The following is a 22173-nucleotide window of genomic DNA, read 5'->3' as shown; positions in this document are numbered from 1 at the left end:
ATGAATGCTATGCTCGAGAAAGAAAGATCTGCTGTACAGGGTGGTGATGATGCGTTCGCTAAGTGATGCTGCTTTTCGAGAGAGAGAGGATGGAGGTGATGTGTATGGTCGAGGTAGAGACGGGTGGGAGCATGGGCTCATTATAGGCGTGACAAGGCTAAGTTCAAACTCGAGGGCTTTTATCTGCTTTGGCCGAGGTTCAGCCATGACATGTCTGATTGCTCCTTTCCGTTGCCTTGGTTGGGACCCGGGCCGGGGAAGAGGGTTGCTGAGCTCTCGTGTCCGACTTTGGGTGGTGGGTAGAAGGAGTTGAACTTGGGGCTTGGTAGCGCCGCCTCAGCCTTCCCTCCTTGTGCACCACCGGGGCCACCTGGGAACACGGTTGCTGTGCTCTCGCGATCTTGTGGGAGTCCGAGACGTGGTGGCACGGGGTACATCGAGCTGAACTTGCTCTTGGGCATCTCCTCTGTGGGTGCGGGTGGTGCGTTGCCTGATGGGAACATGGTGAACGTGCTGTCTCGCATGTCGGGAACGGTGGATGGGTTGTCGCCTTGGCCGGGGTAGAAGGAGGAGAAGTTGCTCTTGGGGTAGAACGAATCGGTGCCGTCAGGGTAATACGAGCTAGCGCCATCGTACTTGTTGGAGTCGATGACCATGCTACCGGTGTACTGACTGCTCGTCCGTCGGTCATCGCCCACTGGAGTCCAGCTTTCTACGGGGTGGCGTAGATAGTGATCACCGTCGTGACTGAGAGCAGATACTGTGCTGGCATTTGAATTGGCGCGAGCAAGCTCTGCTTGCATGGGCTGAACACCATGTGGAATGACACTGTTGGGGGTTCCAAGCGTTGGACTTCCACTGGCAACTCGGCTTAGACGCTGCCCGTCGTTGAACTTGGGGATCTCTAATGGAGCGATGTGTTGTGATGGACGCGAGCTGTACATGCGCGAGTTGGTGTATTGTGACTGGCTGGCGGTACTTGTTCGGTCTGACGCGAAAGTAGAACGATCAGCAGGTGGTGCACTTGCGAGGTTTGTAGCTTCGTTGTTGGCGAAGTACCGACTCCAGCCTGAGCTACGTGCTCTTGGTGCAGGCTTATTCCGACTGGAGTTCTGACGAACCATGGGCTCGACAGGCTCTGGCTTGAGGTCAAACTTAGCAAGCTCGTAGGGCTCGTTGTAGCCTTCGGAGTAGCCAAGCGGACTGCTCTTCTTCACAAGTCCTGCTGTGCTAGCGTCGCTCGCAACATTCTTCTTGTGGCCGTTGTTGCTACCACGTCCTTGGATGATGGCAAGCGATGTGACAGAGTCGTTGTTGTGTTTTGGCTGGTAAGTGACGACAGCTCCACCTGCCTCCTTCATGAAAGCAGCGCCGCGGTCGGCAAAGCTCATGCGGTCGTTCTTCTCGACGTAACCTGGGTTCTGCTTGCTCTTGTTCTTCCTGTACTTGAGACAAAACAGAATGAGAATCAGGATAGCAGCGATGCCGAAAATCGTACCGAGTGTGGCGCCAAGTACAGTCAACATCTTTCCCTTATTGCTAGGGGGAGCCGGTGGTGGGCCGACTGCTTCTGTGGTGCTGGCGCTGGGCGTAGCTGATACGGATGCGGTCGCGGTCGGTGTCGATGATGCGCTTGAAGATGATATCGAGTTCACTAGGATCTCTTGTCCAGAGAACAACGCTGTCGCGTTCATCCATGCGTTCTCCTTTGCGTCGAAGACAGCAATGGGCTCATCGGGGTTGCCACCACTTGCAACGGTGGTGCCATCCTCGCCTTGTGCTAACGAGTAACCGTTCCGTGTAACTGTCGGTGCGAGTGTGTCGTTGTACTTTGACCAGTCATCGATGACTACTCGCTTCACCTTGTCCCCACCGGCAAGAGTTCCCGGGGCTGCGGGCGATCCGTCCTTGTTCACGAGGAGGATTCGTTCCACGGCATTTGGTGTTACACTCATGTCGAACTTCTCCAGAGCGATCCTTCCGTCTTTGTTGGAGACTATTGAACATTTGACAGCATCGGCGTTAACGATCGGTTGTTCAAGGCTGACGCCGAGATCTTTCCATCCTGATGCTTCGCTGAACTTCCATACCGCAGTGTTGGTAGCGCCACCACCGACTAATATTGCAGAGTTGGCGTCCGAGTTCATCAGCATGGGCTTCACGGAGAGTGGCGCGCCGGACGGCGGCATACTCGATACCGAGTAGGGCTCGACAGTGGACATTAGGAAGGATTCCGACGATGGGCCGTTGTCCCCCTCTGTCTGCGACCCTGCGTAGACAAGAATCTTCTGTGAGTCTTGTAGGTAGACAGCGTCATGGTTGACGCGATTTTGTGTGTTCCAGCTCTCAGACCGTTGCCAGTCCCACTTCTTCTTGGAGAATGTGTAGTGCATCAGTCCGGGATAGTTCCACGTCGAAGCGGTCTCGTTGACGCGTCCTCCAACAATGAACAGCTTAGCAGCTGCGGCATCCCCCTTGGGCACTGCCTTCACGCATTGCGCTCCGGTAAGCGATATGTCCATAGGCAACGCCTTCCATTCTGCCCCCTCTTCAAGCTTTAGCGATTGGAATCCAGATGGCGAATATACGTAAAGCGTGTTCTCGTAGATGATTGAGCAGTGCTCACTCAGCGGATATACGGGCTTTGGGAGAGCCATGGTGTGATGTGGATCGTGTGTTAGATCCGGTAAGAATAGCGAACGTGATGTGAGTTTATCCTCGACTTGAGACGTAAAGCAATAGACTGATTATAATTCCACTCGACTTCGCATGACTAGGTGTACGGTCCAAGGGTTATTAGTTGTCCGAAAATGGAGGTTGGTCGACCGCGCGTTGGGAAGGCGAATGCGACGACTGGAGGATACAATTGGCTCGTAAAGACAATCGTAATCGTCTATAGTGCGACAAAGCGTCAGTATGGTCCAGCAAGTAATGGTCGTGTCGAACGTACTCGAATCCAAGACAGATGTCGAGACCGAGCGCGACAGTATGTTCGATCTGGCGAAGGACGACGATGGATTGATCCGACTAGTGCAAAGGGAGCGACGGGGCAACCCTCTCTCAAAGAGGCGAAGAGGTATACGAAGGGTAGGGCGAAATGAGAGGCAGCACAGCTCAGCGGTGTGCGGGAGTCGAGATGGAAAGCCGTCTAGGTGAGGCTGTTCAGGCACACGGAGGCTGAAGCTGGGGAGAGACAGGTGAGCCTGAGCGAGAGGGAGACGTCCAACCGGCCGCTGAGAGGGTCCGTTCGCGCTCACGGTCGTGCAAGGGCAGCCATCGGGTGGGCTTGGGCATCTCCCAAATGGCCTAAGCGGCGACGGCACGAGCGAGGGTGTGACCATGCACACGAAGAGTGTCAGGGGCAGATGGTGAGACAAACCAATGACGTCCCGCCGCTGTCGTCGTTATTCGCCAGTGCCCCTGGCCTTAACCAAGAGTATTTAGCGTTTATTTTAGCCAAGAGACATGCTTGCAGCGAGGAAACAGCCCCAGTGTCGGAACATGTCCCTGGGTTTCTGTGCAACCGCAGCACCAGCAGAATCTGCACCGTGAGGATGTTGAGAGCTGCGGGGTCAACGGCGAACAGTACCCGGCGCCATCGAACGCTGCATTATTGCAATCGAATACATGATGGCATCACTTCGCCCCGACTTTCGCTGCTGCGGTGCCGATCTTGTCGCTCGTTGTGCATCCCACGCTCTTTGCGCATGAAACTCCCAGGCTCGACACAGCAAGGGTTCTGATCATTTCCGCTCCTTCGACCACTTCACGAATCAAGACAGACCGCTCCTCTCCTGGCCTCTTTCTGCTCGCCTGTCGCACGCCATTCCACGATCGGATGATATGCTCCGGAGTAGAAAGACTTAAAAGAAGGTTCCGAGGACTCGACCTCAGTGCTCGCACTCTCGTATGCCTAAAAACGTGTGCAGCCGTATATGCATGCACGTAAAGTAGTACCTATCGATAGTGCGCGTCCGGGCGACGTCCCCGGAAGCTATGGCGAACAGTTTGGCGGCGCTGGGCAGACTGTGCACTTTGTGCACTCTCCTAGCCTGTTGTGGGGTTTAGGCACGACAACACGCCGTTTGCTGGTATCGCCCATCGTCGTCACATTGCATCACATCCAAGTGACGACGATTCGAGATTACTGACTGTGATGGCATGATGGCAATAAAAAGAATGGGAGGCGCGCGCTCAAGTGGGCGGCTTCGTGACGGGAGGGACACGAGAGACGCTCTAGCGGGCACCTGAAACAGAAACACGGCCCTTCTCAAGGCGTGCGTACCCTGACTCAGCCCACAGCACACCAGCTGCTAACCACGCGCCTCACGACGTAAGCGCAACACGATGGCCTCGACATCACGATCTATAGTTGTCTATGAGATCACTAGCGACCACGGAGCCTTTTCGACGTTGCTAAAAGCGCCCTGCATGCAGCCAACCTTAACCGTGACCGCATTGGTGGCACAGTGCACATCCTCATTAACCATTCGGATGCCTACCCCGCCAACTGCACTAGATTGGGACAGCAATATCCGGCTACGTACTAGGCACGCATAGGATGCAGTTGGCCGTCATCAATGTCATGCGAGCTGGAAACGACGTTCCTTCAGCAGACTCATGAACTATCGGCAAAACAACTCTCTGGCAGCTACCGACACACCAGGCGATCCCGGTCCCCAACTGTCACGCAATTCGAGACGGATCTTCTCGGATCCTCAGTCTTGCTTTGCCACGTTGCTAAGCCCCGAGACAAGTTGTCCAGACTTTTTGGTGGTGAGCCCATCCCAAGGTTTTGGGCTTGGAGAGACTTTACGGCTCGGAGCGTTTGAAGAAGACGGCTGGTCCTTACCCACATGTTCGCTATGCGAAACAATGCCTCCGCTGGCAACTCGCGACTCTCTGTTTCGCAGTGGTATGCCTGCTAATTAAGTCTTTGCCACGCAACTAAGCCAGCATGTTTCTTCATGCGCCCTTGGGTCTGGGGAAGCACGTGGCTGAGCATTGAAGCCCTCTATCCAGTGTCATGCGTGCGCAGATGCCCATGCATTGGAGATTGGATCCAGCGGCATGTGAGCGGCACTTGCAGCTGTCACAACCATCATGTCGGGCCATACAAAAAAGCATCGAGACGTTGTTACCCGAGGAGGAAAGAAGCAAAGGAGCGGACCGCAGCGTTCGATCTATACTCGGATGCGTTTCATTGCTAAGTGACGGTTGCTTTTTCCAGATGAACTGTCGCGGGAAACCGGCATCGCCGCCACATCTCGTTTTCTCCCAACGGGTGTCATTACACACTGTCGCATGTATGCCAGGCATTCACCATATCTCGATGGCAAAGTGGTCTCGTCATATATCGGTAATCACAACCGCTCTCTATGCGGAACCGATCAATCATGCACGCGATCAAAGTGCCGTATTACCACTTTACGCCCACGGCACTTACACGCATCTGACGCCGTGCTATTTGGAGACGCCGCGCTTACACTGTACATGTACTTGCGCCTAAAACATCTTTGCTATTCATATGAGTGAGATATAAGATCGACGTTATGTCAGATTCGTGAGGCGTGAGATTCGCGTACCGTACCGCAGCGGAGGCTGATGTCACATGACGCTTGATCTACATCTATCTTTGCTGATAGCAAGGATGACGCAAAAAGCAGACCTCGGGAGGGTCTTGAATAGCGAGGTAGAACATGTTCGTTGTGCGTTGCATACAATAACAAAATACTTTCAATAGTGTTCGTGTCCGGATATAGAACACGAGATCAAGCATCAAGATCTCCAGCTCAGGCAACATCACTATCGATACGAAAATCCCGAGGTCAGTCGTATCGTGTATGCAGTCTTCGTATCCAACCATGGGATGCCACAAGCAAACATCGCACATATGCCAATCGATATGCCTGTCTTGACATTTTGTCTAAGGCTTGTCATTTTGCTCAATTGCCCACACGCGCAGCTCACAAGAAAATTCACCAACCAACCACACCACGAGAACACGACTCACTGACCAAGGATAACAAACCCATCTATCGCCTAAAACGAACTCTACCTTCTATAACTCACCCGCCGCCTACCCGAGCGACAGATCCACTATCTGCATCTAGCCCTCAGCCTCCATTAGCACGAGATCTGGCACTCGCCAGACGACATCCGATTTGCCAGCACCTCTTACAGTAGTACACAAACCCAAACATAGAGTCCCGTAGTATCTTATCGATTAGTTATCGTTGGCGTTGGGCAGCTTTTGTTTCCATGTGCAGTAGGTACACCACAGTTGTGGCGATGTGCAGTAGCCGAAACAGCAGTTTACATGTGCGAGCAAAATGTGACGAACGCCACCATGGGTTTTTTCGGAACGCTAAGCTTGTAGTTCGATGTGAGAGGGAACCAATAGAGATGCCACGGTGGAGATAAGATATGTTGAGCTCTGCAAAGAACATGCGATAGAGGTGTGGATTACTGCGGAGTCGAGGCAGATGAATTGTATTGCTATATAACGGCTTTTGAAGCGTGGCAGTAACTTCTACCGGGTCACTAAGAACGAATTGGTAAATGTGATGGGAGAATTAATGAAATCCGAGAACCTGGAATCAGGATCTCTAAGATGCTAAGCCAGTAGTCGTGGCTACACAAGAGATCATGACAGGTCTGAATGCGTGCAACTGAGCGGTACGCTGTACTGGTCAAACATGGCTGTGGTTTCGTTCAAAGTTTAGCAGTTGACACTGTAGTCATACTGCACACACAAACTATGTGTATAGTTGAAGGAATGTGTCTCAGCGTCAAACCATCTCCGTCATGGGGAAATATCAAAGGTGGTCTGCATGCGAGCAACGACTGCTGTCGTCTGGCGTTCTTCTCCGCTAGTCGTATAACTCACGTCAACCATCAGGTTCGGTTGGGGAGTAGATATACTAGCGTTCGTGTCAAACTTCACGTAGAGTGTCACTGCGACGGCTGGAGTAACAAATCTCATTCGTTGCCAAACTCCATTCCATCGTGGTATCATTTCGAACAGAAAACTTCGACGGGGCCGCATGATGGCAAGTCCATTGTTCGAGCTAGAAGCCGGTATAACGCCCTGCTTTTCCATGCGCGTGTCGCATGCCCAAACCGTGAACCCATGATATGCATTTCATCCTCTAGGGACGGGGATGCTCGTGTCGATGTCCCTCATAGCCGTAGTGTGTCGTCAATAGAAAGGGACGATACGCTTATTGCTGCTCCCTCTGCTTCTTCTTCTCCTCGCGACCGGCGGACTTGCGCTCCAGGATTTGCTCACGGTCCTTGTCGAGCTTGAGCTTGGTGACGACAACCTTGGAGGCAGCGATGGGGATGGGGACGGACTGGCCGTTGCTCTTCTCGCGAACAACTGTGTTGTGAATTAGTATATCTGCTGGCGAGTGGGAATAGAGGGCTACGCACTGCCGTTGACGTGGAGGCAGTACTTGAGGCGGTAGACGGAGGAGATCTTGCCCTCACGTCCCTTGTTGGAGCCGCGGACGACCATGACCTCGTCCTAGGAAAAGTCAGCATACGACGAAACTGGGGGAGAAGATCTGGATACTTACATCCTTGCGGACGGGAATGCTGCGCACTCCGTGCTTCTCGCGGAGCTCCTTACTCAAAGGCGCCTGAAGGTTGTTAGAACATGTCCCATGCAATGTTCCAAGTCTCTTCATACGCTCATGATGACCCGACGCACACTACTCGGCGCACTGAAGTGCGCCTTTCGGGACTTGCGTCGAGAGCTCGCGACCATTGCGTTAACCTTGGTCATTTTTGCTGTGGGATTGGCGGTTGTCGGGTTAGTAGACAAAGTTCGTGTCGCGATCACAAAATTGGTGTTGTGAGATGTGCCTCTGCTAGGGCGGGTTCGCTTCGCTAGCGTGATCGGAGGATAGGTTTCTCCGCGCCGAACAGTCCGGCGCTGCAAGTCGCGTCTGCATCATAGAGCGCATCGCCGAGCCGTCGCGCACTTTCAACACGCGTCGCAGTCAGTCTGCCCTCTCGACCAGCGCATACCTTGCGCCAAGGTGTAGCCCCGATACGGACGATTCCCGAGTGCGGTATTAATATTGCATCTACACCCACCCGAACCCCCGCTCACGCCTACCCGAGCCCCTTCACGCGAACCACGGTCCACATGCAGCGACCGAATCTTCCCTATATAGTGGCTTCGCAAGGGCTTGCAGACCTTTAGGAATACGCTGCTATGTCGTCAAACAACTACAACCCTTATAATTACCCGTATCAACAAAGTTCGGCGCAACAGTATTCGGCATACCAGACTGCACCCGCTGCGAACAGCGTCGCGCAACCGTCCCGCCAGTATCAGCAGCCGCCGACGACCCAAGCACAGGACTACGTCTCCTACCAACCGCAATCGTACGCGAACCAAAGTAGTGGATATGGAACGGTGCAAGATAACTCATGGAGTAGCAACAACTATGGCGGGACACGAGAGACAACCAGAGGCGCCGCCGAGGTTTTGCGGAATATGAGCAGCTCAACATCGTATACGAATAATCCCGCGCCGACGAATACCCAAGCGGGCTTCACCGCAACTAATACGGCCGCCTCTTCGCACTCCGGTCGTTACGCCGCGGGCAATTCGCATTCGCCCCAAGTACAGGCGCAACAACCCCATGCAGGCTACGGACAAGCGCAAGCGCGTCCACGCAGCGTCAACAACAACCGCGCGCAGCCAGCGAGTCGAGGCTTGCCATCACCGGCCGTGACGGCAGGGTACCCTCCCCAGACTCAGAGAACCCAAGCGATGTACACCCAGCAGCAACAGCGCTCTGCCAGTCCAGCCCAGCCTCAGTACAACAATGCGCCTGTTAGCAACTCACGCAGCGCAAGTATGACCACTACGGCGAATCAGCAGTATGGCGATTACAATGCTCGACAGCTCCCTAGCGTTGCTGCTGAAGCCTCGCGTAACTCTCAGAACGCCACATCGTCAACGGCCTACAGCTACGGCAACGCGCAAATGCCTTCTGCGATCGTGCCGCCACCACCGGCACCGGCCACCAGTATGGCGGACACATACAGTGCGCAGGGCACCACCACTGTAGACCCCATGGCAGTTTACGATCCATGGCCAGAATATCAGCGAAAGCAGGCTGCGCAGCAGGCGATTCTAGATGCAGCGCGCGCAGAAGAAGAGAGGATCGCCGAGGAGACGCGCAAATTAGAGGAGCAAAAGAAGGAAGAGGAACGCAAACAACAAGAGGAGGAGGAGGCCAGATTGCGCGCGTCACAACCCAAGCCAAGAGCGAAGAAGGCGCAAAAACAGCAAGCGAATGCGACGGAAGCAGCTTCTGCAGCATCTAGTGCCGACGGCCCTGCTGAAGCACTAGAGAGCGAGATCCGAGCAATGATGGCTAAGATGAGAGAGCTAAACAGCAAGGACCCGGCACTCCTAGCTCGAATCTGGGAAGAAGAACGCAGAGCGAAAGCGCCCAAGTCTCCGACTGCGCAGAACAAACCCGCTCCCCAGTCTGCCACCTCGCAACCCGCACAGGCTGCTCAAATCGTCACGCCCCAAGCGACGAACTCGAAGAAGAAGGCGACACCCAAACCAGCAGCGAAGCCAGCCACGCCTGCCGTACCCCAAGCTGTCCCTGTCAGACAAGCACAGCCGACCCCAACTCGACCCACAGGTAACACTCACTGGCCACCCGAGAAGAAGGCGCATCTGGCGAGCGCAGCAGCAGCATATCTCAACGCCCAAAATGACGTTCGCAAAGTTGAACCCAGCCAGATACTAGGGCTACTCAACAGCAACCCTTCCTACATCGAGTTGTGCGAACAACTAGAGCAAATGGGCCTGAAGCTAGATCGCGCAGTGTTCGCTAAGAGCCTACTCACAGCAGTGCCAGATGTGAATTCTGCATCTCGCAAGGCAGTACAGGCGGCGCCAGTTCCAGTTCAAAAACCGCCAGTGCCGCCTGCCGTCATGAGAAAGGAAGTCGCGACCCCCGTTGCGCCGACCCCTCAATACACACCAGCAACTGCCTCACCAGCGAACGGAAGCTCTTACCCGTCGTTCCCAGGGAGCGCGTCGCCCGCACCTGCACCTGCGCCTGCACCCGTCGCCGAGATGGTGCCAATCAAGCCCGAGCTGAGAAAGCCAGCAAACAAGGAAGAGGCTGCTCGCAAACGTAATTTGAGCGATCTCGTCGATTTGTCTCAACTTTCAGAAGAGGAAGACATGGGTCCGCCGCGCAAGAGAATGAATGCAGACCCTTACGCATCATACTCGCATCAAGATGCCATGGCCGTCGATGAAGAGCCTTCCACCCCGAACTTCCCTATAGCAAACACACCTTCATATCAGCCACAAGCATCTGCGCCGCCGCCAGTCCATCCGCCGCCTAACGAACTCCGGTACCAGGTCTATGTTGAACCACTTGAGAAGAAGAATGCTCTCCGTCGAAACACATACAACCCTGCCACGATTGCAAGGGATGTACTCCTCGCTTGTGGACGCCATCCGTCTGAGCGCAATCTGAACCAACATCTAGATGGTCTGAGGACCACATTACCACAGATAACCTGGGAATCAGATCTTAGTACAATCAGGTGGGACTTGATTGATCCAGGACGACCTCCGCCAGGGTATTTCAAAGACGGCGTTCAAGCCTTGACTGAGGATGCAGACGATGAGGAAGACGATTCCGACGACGATGAAGCGCGTCGTGTCCGCGCTCCGCCCAGTGCGATTGGTGAAGGTGGGGCTCAGAAGGTCCAAGCTCTACCCGAAGCCATCAATCCGTTTAAGCAGAAGCGCCGCGGTCGCCCTCCTCGACACTCCCTCCCCAACGGTGCGGGTCCAGGTCCAGCGACACCCAAACGTCCGAGCAACCCCGTTTCTATGAGCCAAAGTGCCCCACGCCCTACTTCGGGTGCTGCTGGTGTTGGATATCAAGCATTCCGCTCCGCTACGGAGTATGGGCCTGATGGCAAGCCACTGCCGAAGAAGAAGGGCCGCCCAATTGGGTGGAGGAAGGCAATCCATGGATCTCCGGCTGCGCAGTCTCGTCCAGCTCTGAACGGTCACACAGGTCCTCTCAAGCACCAGCCGCCGCAACCAAGCTCATTGCGCAACGAGCCCATCCGTATCAGTTCCCGGTCGCCGAGTGTTGCAAACCATATCCCGCAGTACCGATCGTATAAGTGCAAGTGGCAGAACTGTCAGGCGGATCTACACAATTTAGAGACGCTTCAAAAGCATATATACAAGGTGCATCGCAAGGAGACTCTGGAATGCTTGTGGGATGATTGCGGCAAAGAAGTCACCAACTACGACCCTATGACGAACATGAGCATCGAGCGTCATCAGCCTCATTCCTTCGATCTAGAGAGCAACTGGCGCAATCACATACACGAAGCCCATATCAGTCCTCTGTCATGGCAGCTTGGTGATGGGCCGACTGGGGGTCTCTCTGGTAAGGAAGATAATTGATGGGCTTAGATTGTCGTTGAACACTTGGAGAGAAATGATCTAACGCTCTCATTCATAGACTCGCATGATTCTGAGGCATATCTCAGCGATGCGCAGGGACGTCAAGTTACACCACGTATCACAGTCGAGCCCGAGCGAATAGAAGCACTGAGCTTGTCACCACAGGCACCTGTTGGCCAAGGTCGCGGTCGCGGACGTCCACCCAAGCGTTCAGCGGAAGAAGAAGCCCGCGATGCGCATGAAAGGCTTGTGTCGCTCAAGAAGCGCATTGGTGGACCCGGCATGGATCGTGGAGGCGTAACGCTTGCCAACGAGAAGCGTCGAAGGGGTTTCATCGAAGGCGACGAGGAGGAGGAGGAGCTGGTAGATGCCGAGGATTGAGGACTGCGAATAACTTCAGATTTGATAATTTTGTATAAGTACGCGTATACCCATAGCGAGGACAAGGCGCATTGGGAGTCTTTATGGGTGCGCAGTAGAAGGAAACCGAAGCATGTCTCCATGCGTAAGCCACAGCCAATTCAACCATGTTAAATCAATCAGCGATCGAACCGCTATACTGTATACGCCAGAACTCCATGCTCCCATTCAACAGATGTCTCCGATCTGCAAGTGATATCCTGAATCCTCAGCCCAGCCTCTTTTCTTGTTTTGACCCTTCTTCCACATATGCACCGCGCAACTCATGCCTTGACCTTGCCTGCTGCGGCCTTGGGCTTCTCCTCAACTTTGTGATCGTCGGAATTGACCTCGAGGAAATGGTATAGGACGATGAGGAGCATGGCAGCGCTTCCGAGGAAGATGGCGAGCGAGTAGAGTTGGCTGTCGGTAATCATCTTGGGTGCGACCGCGCGTCGAGTGTATGGGTGACAGGTGTGATGCGTCAAGGGCGCTGCGGAGTTGTTAGTGAATCCAATGGCGGGGACAATAATGCCAAGAGCTTACGGAAGCTAGATGCGATAGAACAATTCGAGAGACGGGAATGTCGCGACAGTATTGGATGCGCAGCGATTGACTCTTGGGGTTCATGTGAAGGCCACCTTGAAGCTTCGGGAATGTCGGCGAAGGTAGGGCTGGCTCTAGCGCCAGATGCTCCGCCACTCGAAATTCCACCCCACACAGCGTCATTCTCACTTTGACACACACGACCCAGGTCCCATATCCCCCGCCAGGCACCGAATTTTCGACTCTCCAAGGCGCCCGGATCCTTGGAACATCCCAAACCACCCACCCCACTGTCACTTCAACGTCCGTACACAATAAGCCAAGATGCCACCCAAAGGCAAGGGCGAGCAGCCCAAGGTGAAGAAGGTCGCCGTAGACAAGACCTTTGGTATGAAGAATAAGAAGGGAGGAGCCGCCCAGAAGCAGATTGCGCAACTCAAAGCCACCACCGCATCAGGTGGCACACCCGACGAAAAGCGCAAGGCCGCTGAGAAAGCCCAGCGCGAGAAAGACAAGGCGGCGGCAGAACAAGCCCGCAAAGAGACCGCCGAGCTCTTCAAACCAGTGCAGGTCCAGAAAGTACCTTTTGGCACCGACCCCAAGACCGTACTATGCCAGTTCTACAAGAAGGGAAACTGCGAAAAGGGCAAGAAGTGCAAGTTCAGCCATGACCTGGCCATTGAGCGCAAAACAGAGAAGAGGAGTTTATACACCGATAACAGAGACCAAGAAAAGGAAGAGGAAGAGGAGCGACGGAAGAAAGATAATATGGATGATTGGGACGAGGAAAAGCTGCGACAGGTCGTTCTCAGCAAGCACGGTAACCCAAAGACCACAACAGACAAAGTGTGCAAGTACTTTGTTCAGGCTATCGAGGACCAGAAGTATGGTTGGTTCTGGACATGCCCGAACGGAGGTGAGTTTCGACAACGAAATGCATGTGAGGCGCGCGCTGACCTGTATCTAAGGCGACAAGTGCATGTACAAGCACTCTCTACCACCTGGGTACGTATTTTCAATTCATTATCGCCATACAGAACGAACACATCTGGGAACCGAAACTAACATGTTCTTCAGATTCGTCATCAAGACTAGGGAACAACGCGCCGCCGAAAAGGCCCTAATGGCCAACTCACCACTCAACACCCTCACCCTCGAAGACTTCCTTGAATCTGAACGACACAAGCTCACCGGCAAGCTCACACCTGTCACGCCCGAAACATTCGCCAAATGGAAGAAGGAGCGTATCGACAAGAAGCAGGCTGAGGAGGAGGCCAAGAAGATGAAGGATGCCACTGGTAGGGCTATGTTCGAGAAGGGTGACTGGGCACAAGACAGCGATGCGGATAGTGATGATGAGGGCGGCGATGAGTGGAACTTGGAGACCATGAGGAAGGAAACCGAGGCAGCGAGAGCCCGAAAGGAAGAGGAGAGAATGGCAGTCGCACTCGGCAACATGACAGTATCTTGAGGATATCCATCTACTTTGGATCGAACACCACAGGGGGAGATGAAGCGGGAAAACCTCGCCGGTTGCCACACAATGCTGCAAAAGCTTGCGGGGCATTACCGGGACCTGGCTTCGATGGAAGTATGTGGAGGCGACAGATTGACTTGATGCAGTCTTTTTTTGCATCATCAGCATGTTTGGCCGTGTCTGGGCTTCAGCGTTCATGCGGCATGTCCCGAACATTATACGCAAAGCTTAGTCGGCTTTGTGTGAACGGCGCTGGCGTCTGGGTTCTGGTATATATTATTGGTATTATACATGATTGTACGAATACAGAAGTACATTCACCGGGGCAAGTTGCTCTACGGACTCGCATTATCGTGGCACTCAATGGGTCCGTCTGATTGAAAGTGAGATGGACGTCAATGAGGTCCAGCATGGATGCTGATATCGAAACAAGCTGTTGTAAGATGCCTTGTGTCGCAAGGATTATGATGATCTACATGATGTGAGCTTTCCTTACATTCAGAACAATTCGTAAATCATGATACCTATCACCACGGCCAATTTTATCATCTGCACGGTACATTTCAGAATCAAAACGGAGGAATTCGAGACCGTCACGGCGAAATTTAGATCGTGTTCATTCACTAGCAGCAAAGCTCCTACTGGAGCTATGACATTCTGCGGCAACATCCTCGATGGAAACTCCACGGGAAGCATACTCGGTACTCGCAAGCGTAGTCTTACTTACACGTGCAGCCTTATCATCATCTCAACGACAAGCTTCGGCCCTATTACCACCACTCTCATTGGCAGTACACGCACCCTCGTACGAAGTCAAACAGCAAAAAAAGAATCCTACTCACACACCGAACATCAAGGGAAGAAGAAGCGGTAAATGTAAGCGGCCGAAACACTCCACTTCACGATACTCCATGCCACGCTCGCCTGCCTCGCCCAGATCGCGGCTGCGCGTCACCTAACCTGCATCCAACCACACTAGCCCTCCAAAAGGCAAAGTGTGAGATACGTCTTGGCGCTCAAAATGCCGCGCATCAGTTCCGCCAACGCCTAGTCAGACTCCCCGCAACATGACGGCATGCCCATTCGGCGCACGCGGCGACCCACGTACCCAGGTCCCCAGGCCCTGGTTCCTCTCACGCGCATCCGAAGTCGTGTGCCGGCGCGCACTACGCACTCCCGAGTTGTCTTGCCATGACGAAGACGCGGCCGAGGCTAGCCTTGGTCCGTGGTTTGATGGCGTCGTTAACTGATTCTTAAAGAGCAGGTGCCGGTCACTGGGATCGTCGGTTACTGTTCGAGTTAATATACTTTATACCCTTTTTTACATACTTTACGCCTCTTTCTTTACGCCCTGTCGCCTGCATTGAGCATTTCGGTGTAGCTGAGAGCGAAGAGATTCCTTGACATTGATCATTGAGTGTGGGGCATCATCCGTATTCCCGGATCGTTCCCGACGCGTTTGTGACTACCTGAGAGCCTCTTCTTTGGATCTTATTTGAAAGAATAGCAATGGCGGTGGAAAACTACGATATCGTTATCGTTGGCGCGGGACCCGTTGGTCTCTGTCTGTCAACATGTCTTGCGAGATGGGGCTACAAGATCAAGCACATCGACAATCGACCGGAGCCGACCGCCACTGGACGCGCAGACGGAATCCAGCCGCGTTCTCTCGATCTTCTACGCAACATGGGCCTCAAGCGAAAGATCATGGAATACGAACCCGCAAAGGTTTATGAGGTGGCTTTCTGGGATCCGGCGCAAAAGGGCATTCACAGGACGGGGACTTGGGCTAGTTGTCCCAAGTTCATCGATGCGCGGTATCCGTTTACTACGCTTCTCCACCAGGGTATGATCGAGAGGACATTTATTGGGGATATTGAGAAGAATGGTGGTCAGATCCAAAGACCCTGGACGATCAAGGGCTTCAAGAACGATGGCAAGGATCAGACTTACCCTGTTGAGGTCAACCTGGCGCATGTCGATGGCACCCACGAGGAGACTGTACGCGCAAAGTATTTGTTCAGTGGAGAGGGAGCGAGGAGTTTTGTGCGGGACCAGCTGGGTGTTAAGATGATCTATAAGGATCCTATTGCGCATGTTTGGGGTGTCATGGATGGAGTTGTCCGGACGAACTTCCCCGACATCAAGGTATGTATCTCCTATGTTCTTTGCTCCTGTGGGTACTAACAGTGACATAGATGAAATGCACAATCCACTCCGATAACGGCTCCATTATGATCATCCCACGCGAAAACAACATGGTCCGCTTGTACATTCAAGTCGCATCATCGACAGACAAAGACTGGGACCCGCGGAAATCCGCCACTGCGGAGGATGTTCAGGCGCGTGCGAAAAAGATCTTCGAACCGTACACCATCTCTTGGGACCGCGTAGAATGGTACTCAGTCTACCCTATCGGCCAAGGTATCGCGGAACGCTACACACTAGACGAGCGCGTCTTCATGGGTGGTGATGCATGCCACACACATAGCCCCAAGGCTGGCCAGGGCATGAACACAGCGTTCTTGGACGCAGTAAACATTGCATGGAAGATCCATCACGTGGAGAGCGGCTGGGCACCCCGATCCCTCCTCTCGACATACGAGTCCGAACGTAAACTCATCGCCGAAACGCTCCTCGACTTCGACGCCCGCTACGCAAAGCTCTTCTCCGCGCGGATACCATCAGCCGGCGAAGTCGCCGGCGCATCCGCAAAAGAAGCCCCGGAAGACAACGAGTTCATCAAGACATTCAAAGCCAGCTGCGAGTTCACCAGCGGATACGGCGTAGCCTACAAACCCAACATGATAAACTGGGGCCCTGAACACTCCGCCCAGCACCCCCTCATCCTCTCCTACCAAAACGGTACAAGCCAACGGACAGGAAGAATCATGACCCCCGCAACCGTCACACGAGTCGTAGACGCCAACGTCGTACATCTCGAACAAGAAATCCCCATGAACGGCTCCTACCGCATGTTCATCTTTGGCGGTAGCTTGGATAAGAGCGCAACAGCACTTAGTGACCTGGCGACGCAGATGTCGTCTCCTACATCCTTCTTCAGCACGTTCCTCCACCGCGATATCAAGGAGAAAGACCGGTACCACGAACGCCACAACCCGCACACCGATTTCCTCTCTCTTGCACTCGTTTTCTCAGCACCTCGCTCAAGTATTCACATTGATGAACAACTACCCCAGCCTTTCAGCCGCTACGCCGATCACGTTTACGCCGATGATGTCTGGGATCAGAGGGTTCCTGATGCAAAGGCTGCGGCACATGCTAAGATGGGTCTTGATGAGGAGACAGGTGGTGTTGTCGTTGTACGGCCCGACGGCTATGTTGGTATCGTTGTCAAGCTGGCGGAAGGCAAGGGCACGTGTGAAGCGTTGGATGCGTGGTTCTCGACGGTCACAGGGAAGAAGCTTGGGGGCGAGAGGGCGAGTTTGTAGATGGGTGGGATTTGCATAGCGTTTCAAATTCAAATAAGTTCAAAACTACACAGATACAAACTTCCATGCTCAGATTCGGTCTAACAATATAATTCATTGTGGAGGTGACTTTGGAATGCAGAGAGACGGTGACGTCACTATGCATAGACATGCCGCAGTCGAGGACGCGTTGGAGGCTTGTAAGCCACTCAGACACTTTACGCACCATGCTGAGTACACACGAACTATTTTCAGCGGCTATCGCGACTCATCCTAGCCTTACACCCAGATAGGCAAACGAGTATACGCGCCGTGCAACAAGCGATGTAAGCACTACCACGAGTACTGATACGGCCACCGATGATGATCTCTTTCCGTGTATACTCATTGGCTTTGAAGGACGCGACGGCAAGTTTGCACTTACACAAGGAGCGTGGCTTGACCCAGAGATGCAGTAGTTCCTCCCTATGGCTTGAATTCGTTCCCGCTGAAGGGGAAACGGGAGTAAGCCAAGTATGTTGTGGGAGGCCTAAGTGCCAGCGCGGCGTGCTATCTCCTGGGCGTAAGTTACAGAAGAGGGGTGATGGAGACATACAAAAGCACGGAGAAATACCTCAATCGTCATACCGACTTCTCTGTGTTCGAAGAAGTTGAGATCGAGCTCCCAATAGAAACACCATGGCGCAGAGATCCCTCTACCTCGCAGGCCTGGCACCCCTACTCTTCGCAATCCTCTACTTCCAACTAGGCAACCTCACCACCCTCTTCAACCATGCCACCCAAATCCTCAGCCAGCAGCCCTTACCCACCAAACCCCCCATCATCATGGCCGCAACCCCGGCCTTCAGCCACATGGAAAAAATCACCACAATAACCCAAGGCCTCATCTCCCGCGGCTACCCCGTACACTTCATCTCCGGCCCCGAATTCCAGGACTACATCGAATCAATCGGCGCAACGTACATCGGGATCGAAGGCCAAGGCCCGCAAATCATGTCTGGAGAAGACCTAGGCCAGTTTATTAGTCTGCAGGGTGATGAACAGGAGGTTTTTGCTTTTAAAAATATCTTTATCAAGACGATTCCGGCGCAATACCGCACGCTGCAACGTACGTTCCGGGAATTTCGAGAACAGTATGGAGAGGAGGAGAAGATGGTATTCCTCTTCGATTGTACATACGGCGGCCTTGCACCCGTTATACATGGCGCACCTGGTATCCGGCCTGATGCTTCCATCGCTATAGGTCTAGCTCCGTATGCAGCAGCCAGCAACGACACCTTCCCCTTCCGCTCGGGGAAATACCCAGACACCAGTCCTGAGAGCCAGAAGGTGCATTTTGAAGCCCAGCAAGCGCATCGCAGGGAACATCCGATTGACACGCCTGTTAACGCGGCTGTCGATGCTCTGCTGCTGGAAATGGGCGCTACGACACCGACGCCGAGTTTGTACGATATGATGATGCGCGCTTCAGATGTGTATCTGCAATACGGGATCCCGGCTTTCGAATGGGAACGTAGCGATTGGCGTCCGCATCTCAGGTTTATGGGCGCGCCTGTTGCGGTGGGTATTGCTGAACATAGTCTGCCTGAGTGGTGGGGCGATGTGCTTGAAGCGAAGGCTGCGGGGAAGACGGTTGTGGCTGTGTCTTCTAGTAGTGTGGTATATGATACTAATGCCCTTATCAAACCGGCGTTGGAAGCGTTTGGAGGGAGGGAAGACGTTTTTGTTGTGGCCACGTTGGTTACGTCTGATGTGGAGATGTTGGATCTCGCCATACCGGCGAATGCGAGGGTAGCGAAGTTTATTCCGTTGGATTTGGCGCTGCCGGACGTACGTATACCCAGTGTTGCAGGTGCGTATGTGTTTGCTGACACCGAAGCAGGTTGACGTCCTAGTCACGAACGGCGGATACGGCACCATCCAACAGTCGCTCCGCGCAGGTGTACCTATGATCGTCTCGGGTAACGGACAAGATAAACTGCATACAGGCACTCTGATCAACTACAGAGGCTTTGGTATCTACCATGCTTTACCGCAAGTAACGCCGGGACTGCTGACGGAGACTTTCGACAAGATTACGGGCAACGCCACATACAAGTACGTTGTCTCTTACCTATCAGTGTTGTGGCACTGAGTGACGGACACGGAGCTGACGAGAAATAGGCAGAGGCTCGATACCATCAAGAAGGAATACGAGAGGTATAACGCGGTGGATGTTGTCGAGGATACGATCAAGAAGGTAGTCAATGGTGAACTGGTCTTCTAGGTATCTGAGTGGATGTCAGCGACGTACGATTATCGCGAGAGATGCCTAGTGTTCGCGCGCTTAGTTGATGAGGAAATGTGAATAAGGACTTGCATAACCTATGTCTTCTGCGTGTAACTGTTGGCGTGCTTGCCGCCCTGTTGACGTATGCTACTGCTGCGCTCATGAAACTAAGTAACCCATCTACCTTGCTACCATGTCGCATAGTGTGGGCAAAGTAAGAAGCTGAGTCCGGTAGTCCGCTAAAATTGTACTTTGTTGCAGCTAGCAAATCACTACTATTTTAAAAGTCTCTACAAGTTACGTGTAAGTAACACCTTAGCCTATTCGTCAAGAAGGAGAGTGCGCGGAGCATTTAGAGAGCTAAAAAAAATGCAACATCATCTGCAATTTCCATCTCACAGAATTGACGTAGTCAAAACTAAAAATAAAAGGATTCTAGAAGCTCAACCCCAGCGACATCAGCAGCACTATGCAGCTTGCTGACGCCGCAGTTGGCAAAAAGAAATGCCCCCCAGCAGGATCGAACTGCTGACCTCGGGATATCTGCTCTGTCGAACAGTCATAGAGTATATGAGACCCACGTGATAACCAACTACACCAGGGAGGCTTTTGCGGTCAAACTTCAGATGGTGACATAGGATGCCACCTGCTGCGAATCCGCTGCACCGGAGAGGTGCTGTTTGATTGATGACAATTTCTTCCAGTAAATCATAAATAATGTCGACATAGTGAGCGGTGGAGTGCGTGTGGAGCGTGAAATAAATGAAACATTAGTTGCAGATTTAATAGGCCGTGTCGAATCGGTGTGCTGATCGGGTGACACATCGCTGTTTGAAATGTGGGTAATTACCGCGATGTGCGCTGACTCCCGAGGTTTGCCGCAGTTGTGGACCCAGATCAGGCGCCTCTTACCAATGAAACCAAACAAAATAGTGATAACGAAACAGAGATCGTAAGGTTGCTTTCCGTTGTGTATCGACTGAAGAATGCATACAGACTTGAAGGTGGGCTGTTTTCTAGTCCAAAAATATGCATTTTGGGCCGATTCGCTCCAGCAAAAAGCTACAACTTCGCGGGCAAGCCTTCCCGGACGACAGGAGCCTACGCACGCAAAAAGAATGGTCACTACGAGGGTCGAACTCGCGACCTTGGCGTTATTAGCACCACGCTCTAACCAACTGAGCTAAGCGACCGATGTTTGGTTGTTTCGATGGAGGTTTGCTGACCTTGACGGCTTATCAAGGAAGAACGTCAACAGCACTCCTCTAGATCGCTCGAGTCTTACAAGCCTTGCTGATGGTGTTAGCATTGAGCAGACGGAGTTTGGTGGGGTGAAAATTCCACTTCGGAGATTTCGGATGACTGTCATGGTGGGGCAACCACAGAACCTGCAAGGTTGGGAGCAGGCCTGATAAGTCTGACATGACCCCAGAACTCACGTTGAATGGTCGATGTTGAGGTGGATACGATGTATTCATACTTGACGTAGTTGAAAGAAATGTTGTTGAAAGGGGCTCAATTGTCGAGCCACGGGTATCTTTGAACGCGAACCAAACCAACGCCAGCGCCATGCGCTTGTAAAAGAAAATCTATAGGAAATATTAACAGTATGCTCGTGAATCGTATCTGGTAGATCGTGGCAGTCGTTGTGCCAAACCGTCGATGTGGAGTACGCAAGAGTATCCGATGAATGGCGATCATGCGCCGCGATGCGTCCTGGCTATCAGCCAACCTGGACGATTGGGCGAGATATTTTGTCGTGAATCGTTACTCGTCAGTCTTCTTTCAACCACCTAGCTGTCCCAAGTACTTCTCAACCTCGTCGTTGCCGTAGAACATCCTTTGCAACTTCGCATCCTTCCTCTTTTGGACCTGGGCAAGCTTCCTGACTTTGCCGGCATCAAGCCTGCCCTCTCTGACATCTGCACGGCTTGCGCCACCTAACGACTTCCTCTGGATGTGGTCTATCTTGTCTATGCCCAAGCCCAGCTTGTCCCGCTTCTCCTTGGGGACCAGTGGAAAGAGCATACCCTGGCCACTCGTACCCAGGCCTTGTCGCGCATCGACATCGTAGCCATGCTTCTCCATGTATTTCAGTCCCATTCTCGTTCGATCGATTGCGGAGGGTATGGGCGCTCGCGGTAGTGCCGCCTGATGTGCAGGGCTTAGGTAATGTATTCGCTGGTCGGTTTCTTTGACGGGCTCGCCGCATATGCCGCACCGAGGGTATGCTTCGGGCTGTGGCTGCGGCTGGCCATTCGGAAACATTATCGCAAGGTACTTCTCGGCCATGGTCTTGCCATTCGTAGATGTGGGTGCTGGCTGTACTTCGGGGGCGGAGGAGACGAATTTGATAGGGTTCTTCCACAGACCACGTCCGAAAGCGCGCTGTTCGACGAAAGGTTTGGTGGAGACGTCGGGGTCTTCTTCAAGAAGCTCGTCGGCGTCGTACTCGTCTGCGGTCGGTGTTGTGGTGGGAGCGGACATCGTGGCGGTTTCGTTGCGAATCGCGCGTGGTGCGCGTGGTGGTGACAAGACGTCGTGGAAATAAGGTTTTGCAGCGGTGGAA

At 53.3% G+C, this 22173-nt stretch overlaps 8 protein-coding genes and 2 non-coding genes across 10 annotated transcripts; 4 read left to right on the top strand and 6 right to left on the bottom strand.

Moving 5' to 3' along the window:
• Positions 1 to 179: 179 nt before the first annotated feature.
• J4E78_005033 (uncharacterized protein) lies at positions 180 to 2657 on the bottom strand (the record flags this gene model as incomplete). The annotated part of the gene is made up of 1 exon (XM_049365655.1): positions 180 to 2657. The coding sequence occupies one exon, from the start codon at positions 2655 to 2657 to the stop codon at positions 180 to 182; it is 2478 nt and encodes an 825-aa protein (XP_049222370.1).
• A 4566-nt stretch (positions 2658 to 7223) lies between these two features.
• On the bottom strand, positions 7224 to 7789 carry RPL26B (60S ribosomal protein L26B; the record flags this gene model as incomplete). The annotated part of the gene is made up of 4 exons (XM_049365654.1): positions 7224 to 7381; positions 7435 to 7528; positions 7581 to 7643; positions 7694 to 7789. The coding sequence occupies 4 exons, from the start codon at positions 7787 to 7789 to the stop codon at positions 7224 to 7226; spliced, it is 411 nt and encodes a 136-aa protein (XP_049222369.1).
• Positions 7790 to 8788: 999 nt separating this feature from the next.
• J4E78_005031 (uncharacterized protein) lies at positions 8789 to 11863 on the top strand (the record flags this gene model as incomplete). The annotated part of the gene is made up of 2 exons (XM_049365653.1): positions 8789 to 11465; positions 11541 to 11863. 2 exons carry the CDS (start codon positions 8789 to 8791, stop codon positions 11861 to 11863), a joined length of 3000 nt encoding a protein of 999 aa, XP_049222368.1.
• A 302-nt stretch (positions 11864 to 12165) lies between these two features.
• Positions 12166 to 12318, bottom strand: J4E78_005030 (uncharacterized protein; the record flags this gene model as incomplete). Its single annotated transcript, XM_049365652.1, has 1 exon — positions 12166 to 12318. One exon carries the CDS (start codon positions 12316 to 12318, stop codon positions 12166 to 12168), a length of 153 nt encoding a protein of 50 aa, XP_049222367.1.
• A 433-nt stretch (positions 12319 to 12751) lies between these two features.
• Positions 12752 to 13898, top strand: J4E78_005029 (uncharacterized protein; the record flags this gene model as incomplete). Its single annotated transcript, XM_049365651.1, has 3 exons — positions 12752 to 13343; positions 13396 to 13432; positions 13505 to 13898. The coding sequence occupies 3 exons, from the start codon at positions 12752 to 12754 to the stop codon at positions 13896 to 13898; spliced, it is 1023 nt and encodes a 340-aa protein (XP_049222366.1).
• A 1515-nt stretch (positions 13899 to 15413) lies between these two features.
• On the top strand, positions 15414 to 17356 carry J4E78_005028 (uncharacterized protein; the record flags this gene model as incomplete). The annotated part of the gene is made up of 2 exons (XM_049365650.1): positions 15414 to 16052; positions 16103 to 17356. The coding sequence occupies 2 exons, from the start codon at positions 15414 to 15416 to the stop codon at positions 17354 to 17356; spliced, it is 1893 nt and encodes a 630-aa protein (XP_049222365.1).
• Positions 17357 to 18013: 657 nt separating this feature from the next.
• Positions 18014 to 19601, top strand: J4E78_005027 (uncharacterized protein; the record flags this gene model as incomplete). The annotated part of the gene is made up of 3 exons (XM_049365649.1): positions 18014 to 19165; positions 19218 to 19432; positions 19499 to 19601. The coding sequence occupies 3 exons, from the start codon at positions 18014 to 18016 to the stop codon at positions 19599 to 19601; spliced, it is 1470 nt and encodes a 489-aa protein (XP_049222364.1).
• Positions 19602 to 20109: 508 nt separating this feature from the next.
• J4E78_005026 lies at positions 20110 to 20211 on the bottom strand. Its single transcript has one exon. It is a non-coding gene; the product is annotated as a tRNA-Met (tRNA).
• Positions 20212 to 20723: 512 nt separating this feature from the next.
• Positions 20724 to 20797, bottom strand: J4E78_005025. The gene has a single exon. It is a non-coding gene; the product is annotated as a tRNA-Ile (tRNA).
• Positions 20798 to 21389: 592 nt separating this feature from the next.
• On the bottom strand, positions 21390 to 22091 carry J4E78_005024 (uncharacterized protein; the record flags this gene model as incomplete). The annotated part of the gene is made up of 1 exon (XM_049365648.1): positions 21390 to 22091. The coding sequence occupies one exon, from the start codon at positions 22089 to 22091 to the stop codon at positions 21390 to 21392; it is 702 nt and encodes a 233-aa protein (XP_049222363.1).
• Positions 22092 to 22173: the final 82 nt, after the last annotated feature.

This window comes from Alternaria triticimaculans, assembly GCF_023758025.1.
Source record: "Alternaria triticimaculans strain BMP 0046 chromosome Unknown scaffold_6, whole genome shotgun sequence".
Classification (NCBI taxonomy): Eukaryota; Fungi; Ascomycota; class Dothideomycetes; order Pleosporales; family Pleosporaceae; genus Alternaria; species Alternaria triticimaculans.
Note: the sequence above shows the minus strand (reverse complement) of the source record. Positions and strands in the feature narration are given on the sequence as shown.